This window comes from Coenobita brevimanus, chromosome 6 (genome assembly GCF_032717465.1).
Source record: "Coenobita brevimanus isolate Jiangsu-jjx chromosome 6, ASM3271746v2, whole genome shotgun sequence".
NCBI lineage: Eukaryota > Metazoa > Arthropoda > Malacostraca > Decapoda > Coenobitidae > Coenobita > Coenobita brevimanus.
The window spans coordinates 40,786,303-40,792,302 of record NC_136959.1 but is presented as its reverse complement, the minus strand read 5'-3'; the positions used below and the strand labels follow the sequence as shown (position 1 = coordinate 40,792,302).

At 40.9% G+C, this 6,000-nt stretch overlaps 1 protein-coding gene across 1 annotated transcript in view; it reads right to left on the bottom strand.

Moving 5' to 3' along the window:
* Positions 1-566: 566 nt before the first annotated feature.
* Positions 567-6,000, bottom strand: part of LOC145399677 (uncharacterized) — a 148,493-nt gene continuing 143,059 nt past the window's right edge. The window contains exon 6 of the mRNA XM_080272223.1: positions 567-1,921. Coding sequence (XP_080128349.1) covers positions 1,129-1,921 — 793 coding nt within the window. The 3' untranslated portion in view covers positions 567-1,128. The remainder of the gene's footprint in view (positions 1,922-6,000) is intronic.

Here is a 6,000-nt window from a genome sequence, read left to right as displayed (position 1 = left end):
GGAAATGGCAAAGATTAGGTGGATGTGCAGTGCGTCCTTGAGTGCAAGGCCTGGGGGGCCTAGGCTTATGATCGAGGAGTTGAGAGGTAGGATGGGACTCCAGTGTATTGGTGTTGTGATGAGGGGAGGTAAACTGAGATGGTTGGGGCATGTGGAGAGGATGGGGGATGATAACTGGGTGCAGAAAGTGAGAAGTGCTAATGCTGGGGTAGGGTAGTAAGAGGTAGACCGAAAAAGACCTGGGACGAGGTCACTGAGTTTGACCTCAGGGTTAAGGGACTAAATAGGGAAGCTGACAGAGATCGAGCAGCATGGACAGCGACCATTAGGTGACCAAAGCCAATGCATGCAAGCATGTTGGTACCTTCAAAAACAAAAACTATGATTTTCATCCTATTAATAATAAACACATCGTATTTTGGGGGGTCTTTTTAGGATCCACAGTGGGTCCTTGTGAGTAGGCTATTTCCATGAGTCTTAAGTTTATTTGGGGAGGTTAAACCTACCCAAACCCCCCCCCCCCCACAATCCAGACACTGTTTCAGAACACACAGGATTCTTACTGCTTACATTTAATTTCAGTAGGTCTAATGATGATGCTTCCTATACCTATACTTATACACCACCTAAATAAACAATGGAGTGGTACATTATTTCTTTCCTCCTTCACCAAATCTACAGTACATTATAATTATTATGTAATCAACTTATTACCTATAATATAGAAATAACACACTCCAACTATCATTCTACTGTCAAAGCACCAGCAATAAGTAAGTTCTAACAATATCTAGCTTGATATACTACATACAGACATTTTTGACAATATGAAAACATTCATGATTTATAGAAAAACTAGATTTTAACTAATCATATCTTTTTTTTTTTTTTAAGTACAGGTAAGCTTTGTTTTACGGTTGTCAGTGAAGAACAAACAAGGCACAATATAAATGGCAATATTGTGCAAACTGACAACTGTGCTTTGTTACTGTCAGTATTATGGATGACAAAGTGACCACAGAACTGGATGATGGTGATGGGCAGTGACATTCCTGTAACCATCCCTCTCACAGGTATCTTAGGGAGCTGTATCCCGACACTGATAACTGCATTTTGTTAGTGTCAGCGTTAGGGATGATAGAGGGCCCAAGGGACTGGATGATAGTGGTGGGCAGCAACATTTCTGTAACCATCCCTATCACAGCTGCCTTGGGGAGCTCTAACCCGAGAATCCTCTAGGGATCGCACTGCAGCCAGTGGATGACCACTAGCCCCTGGAGTTATGCCTCCACCTAATGTTGCAGAATTATTAATTCCCTGAAGCACAGAGTTTGATGTCTGGTGACTATGTGCTGTGACGGGAGGGGAGATTTTTGAACTAGCATTTCCATGCAGGACAGAATGTGAAGTTGAATGATTCTCTGGAGCAGCAGCAGAGTTTTTAGAATTTGCAGCACAGTGAAACAAGGAATGGGATGGTTGTTGACTGTTTGCTGCAGCATGAGAGGAGGCATGAGATGCACTACCTGTTGTAAGGTTGGTGGCAACTTCACTGTTATGCCTAGCTAAAGAAATACCTGTGAAGGCAAAGCTAGTATATGCAGACGTGTAGGAGGAAGGTGTTGAGCTAGAAGTGCCATGGGTTGACGTGACAGTACTCGAGTTGGAATTAGCACTATTGCGGATGGGAGTGGCTGTGTTAGAGGTGCCAAGGTTGGAGGTGCTGGCTGTTGAGGCAGAGGACTGTACTGAATCTCCTATCTGTTCCCTTGGTCCTGAGGTTGACCCAGTTCGACGAAGGTGAACTTGCATGTGCTTCCTCAGATTGCCAGATTCACAGAAACCTCGACCGCAGAACTTGCACTCAAATGGTCGCTCCCCAGTGTGTAGTCTCTCATGTACTTTCCTCTTTCCTTGATCTCTGTAAAAAATAAATAAATAAAAAATAATAACTACCTCGTCAAATAATGTATTCTCATGTTCTCTTTCCTATCACCTAGTCAAAATCTGCAATCTCTCCAACATGAGTGCTAAGCTATAACAACAGATTAAAGCTTGAATATGATGCTGGTTATGAAGAATTGCTATTAAATTGAAGCAGGGCCACTGCACTGTCATTTCTTGCCACTGCACTATGCAAAAAAAGCTGCAAAATGATGAAAATCTGAACCAAGTTAACACATGAGCTGACATACCTTGTGTGAAGTTGGTCTGAAGGAATACAACAAACCTCAAATAAGAATGATTTTCAACCTTGTACCACAATGATTCTGGAAGAAGCATCACACAAATTCTATGGTATATTAGGCATGCTATCATCTTTCATCTCTACACTCCAGGTTAAGACCAGAGTCAAACGAACAATAGCTACCATGAACAAAATTCATGCACTTCCTTACCCATTTACTGCAGCATCCAAAGAAGGGTCAAATCTGCTTACAAAAAATTGTTCCAAAATACTAGCTAAGAGAGGAGGAGAATGGATGATAATACAGTATCAAAAGTAGCACATAAAGTACAAGTTATGGCATATTAGGTTAACTGGCAACCTACCCTGCCTCAGATACTCCATTCTGCTCAGGTAAGTGTCAGTATCACCAACTGGGGAACTTTCTACCATAATAACTCTTTAACTAAGGTGAGTTAGGTAAACATATTTCATGGGTAGGCATGTCATGCCACATCCAAGATGCTGATGTACCACATATCTAAAGGCATTTCATGATGGTTACTAAATAAGTCTGACTACCCCACCATGAGGAATTTTGGAACATCTGTTTGTCACAGCTGATGCATTAATTCTAGTTATTTACACTGTATGTGCAACAAACTAAATGACATAGAGTATTTAAAACTCCTTTAATAATTTTTTATGGGTTCCTGAAAGGGATGCTTTTACACTGTTGCACTGCTATAACTGGATGACTCCATTGCCTGGTTATACAAATATCCCTCTACTTCATTCTTATCCTTCAAAAGAAGGATGGAGTGCAGAAAAACAGATTTAACCTCAACCTGCATTTCACTGAGTGTTCATTCAGATGAGCCTGGGGTTACTACTACATAATACTACTACTACTACTTCAATGATGAAAATGACTCCGACTATGACTACCAGTACTACTACTTGTACTACTACTACTATTTTTAAGTGTAGCAGCAACATTTAATTAGATGATAAACAAAACAAAGTGGACATATGTGGATTATCCGAGACTAAATGGAAGGTGAGAGTGTGAAAGTGGGAATAAGGATGGGGTATATGCATGGGAGTAGGTAAGAATGACAGGCAAAGAGGGTGTATGTAATTTCGTGCGCTAGAGATGGAAGGAGAATATAAGAGAGTATGGATCAATTGGTTCAAGGATTGTGTGGGTAAGATTGAAAGTAGGAATACAAACATGAGCGATACTGTGTGTGTATATGCACCAATGGAAGGCCGTGCAAGCACTGTCAAAAAAAAAAAAAAAAAAAAAAAAAAAAAAAAAAAATTTGTGGGTAAATGTGGAAGCGAGCATGGAAAAGTTTTAGAGGAATGAGAGACTGTTTCTGATTGGAGATATGAACGGAGAAGTAGGGAAAGTGAAGGTGGATGGAGTAATTGGTGAGTGGGCCATGTCTACAGAAGTCGATGAGAATGACGATGCTCTAGTGGACATTTTTGCGGGGAGGAGGTTGGTGATAGCCAACACCCTCTTTAGGCACAAAATGATACACAGGTATATGTGGTGAGTGATGAGAAGGGCGGGTGGTGGGCTGAATGAACAGAAGACAGTGACTGATTATGTGTGTGTGTATAACAGCATAAGAAAATATGTAATGGATGCAAGTGCATACAGAGGCTGGGAGAGTGGACTTTCTGACCACCATTTGGTGGTGATGAAAGTCAAGGTACAAATGCAATGGATGAGTAGAAGGAAAGAAAGACAGGAAAAAGTAGTCCATACAAGGAGGGTAGAAAGGTTGCAAGAGGAAGGAAAAAAGAAAGAATATAAGAGAAAAGAGGAGGAGAAATTGGGTAAATTTGATTTGCAGCAGATGGGGGAGGTGGAATATGTGTAAAATATTCACAGAAATCTGTGCAGCATGTGAGGTGGCGTGTGGGGCAAAGATAAGACACAAGAAGTTGCATGGAACAGCATGATGGAATGAAGAGGGAAGACAAGCTGTTGTGCAAAAGAAAGCATATAGTGAGTGGATGGGAAGCAGAAGCATGGAGGAAGTTGAGAGATGGAAGTCAGAACTACAAGTAGAGAGGAAAAGAGAAGTGGAAAGATTAGCATGAGAGAAAATGAAGAGAGTGGATGAGGAATTTGAAAGGAATTTGAGTGTAAAGTGGAGGGAATGTAATGCAATGTTCTGGAAAGAGGTAAAGTGAGTTAGAAATGATTAAAAAAGTTAGTCATGGAGTGAAAGATAAAAATGGTAGATTGAGCGTGGAGAAGGGAGATGAAGTGAAGAGATGGAGAGAAATGGAATCTAAAGGTGAATGCTGAGAAGGGTAAAGTTATGGTCTTTGAGAGAAATGAAGCCACTGAATGTACAGTGAGGCTGGATGAGGAGGAAATGGAAAATGTGTGTGTGTTTAAGTGCTTGGAGAACATGAAGCATAAGGATGGAAGTTTAGAGGATGAAGTGCTTGAAAAGGTGCAACAAGGAAGAAAGGTTGCTGGTTCTTAGAAAGCAAAGATAAGAAGTGGGGAAGTGAGTATGGACGTAAAAAAGTTGCTGCATGATAGTATTGTGATACCAACTCTGACATAAGGAAGCAAACACTGGACCTTGTTAGAAGGACACAAGTTAAGAGTGAGAGCAGCAGAAATTAGTTAACTGTGAGGAGCATGTGGAGTTACACGGAAAGACAGACTGGCAAATGAGGAAGTGAAGGAGCATTGTGGTGTGGATGTGGATGTGACAGAAAGTGCTGGGAGAAATACATTGAGGTGGTTTGGCCACATGGAGAGGATGGAGAATGACAGAGTGACAAGGAGAGTGTATGTGAGTGAGGTGCAGGGGGCAGAGGGAAGGAGGAGACCGAGGATGAGATGGAAGGATGGAGAGGTATGAGAGAGAGGGGGTGTGAGGTGGGGGGAGGGAAACAAAATGGCAGGGGACAGGGAGACATAGAGGAGATTTGTTTGTGGCCACCCCTTATGGGATTGAGGCACCTGGCTATAGACAGATAGATAAATAGACTGTTTGCTTACTGAGACAACTTGAAGTAAACTTGTATATAAAACAATGGCAAAACACAAAAGGAACTTACTACAGATTGCACTGCTACCTTCTGAAGTATCTTTCCCTCATTCTTTTTCTACACGGCTTTCTTAGTTTTCATGAATACTCTGAAGGTTACAAACTCACCCAAAAACACCTGTGAAAGCATGCATGCACCCACCCACAAACACACAGACACGCATGCACACAAGAACACACAAACAAACAATTGAGGCGTCAGAGAGACAACACGTCATATCACCTCGCTCCAAGCTGGCCACCCTTTGCCAAGACGGACCATACATAAATAATACTTTTATATGAGTTAAGCTCTGTACTAGGTTTAACTAAATAGTGTTCTAAAATAACAGAGCAAGTTTGAGCAAAAATGTTGCCCAAATAACAGAATACAGCCAATTAGTGCAGGAATGTGCTGATCAAGTCCCAGATGTTTTGACTATGGTACCACAGGCGAGTAAGAGATGCATACTCGTAATTTAAAAACTTTTTTTCTTCTCAGTAATAACACAAGAGGACCACCATATTTAGTAAAGTGAATATGAAAGGAATTAAGAAGAGGGATAAAGGTAGAATATAGGATGATTTCTACCAGGAATTGGTTGAAAGAGAACCATACAACAAAATTAGTATAATGTGTGAACACATTGAAAAGGGCATTTCAAAGTGAAATGGATGAAATTAAGAAGCAATTGCATAGCAGAAATAGGAAAAAAAATTAGTAAAGGAATTAAACAAGAAAGACAAAAATAGATGAGCTGTCAG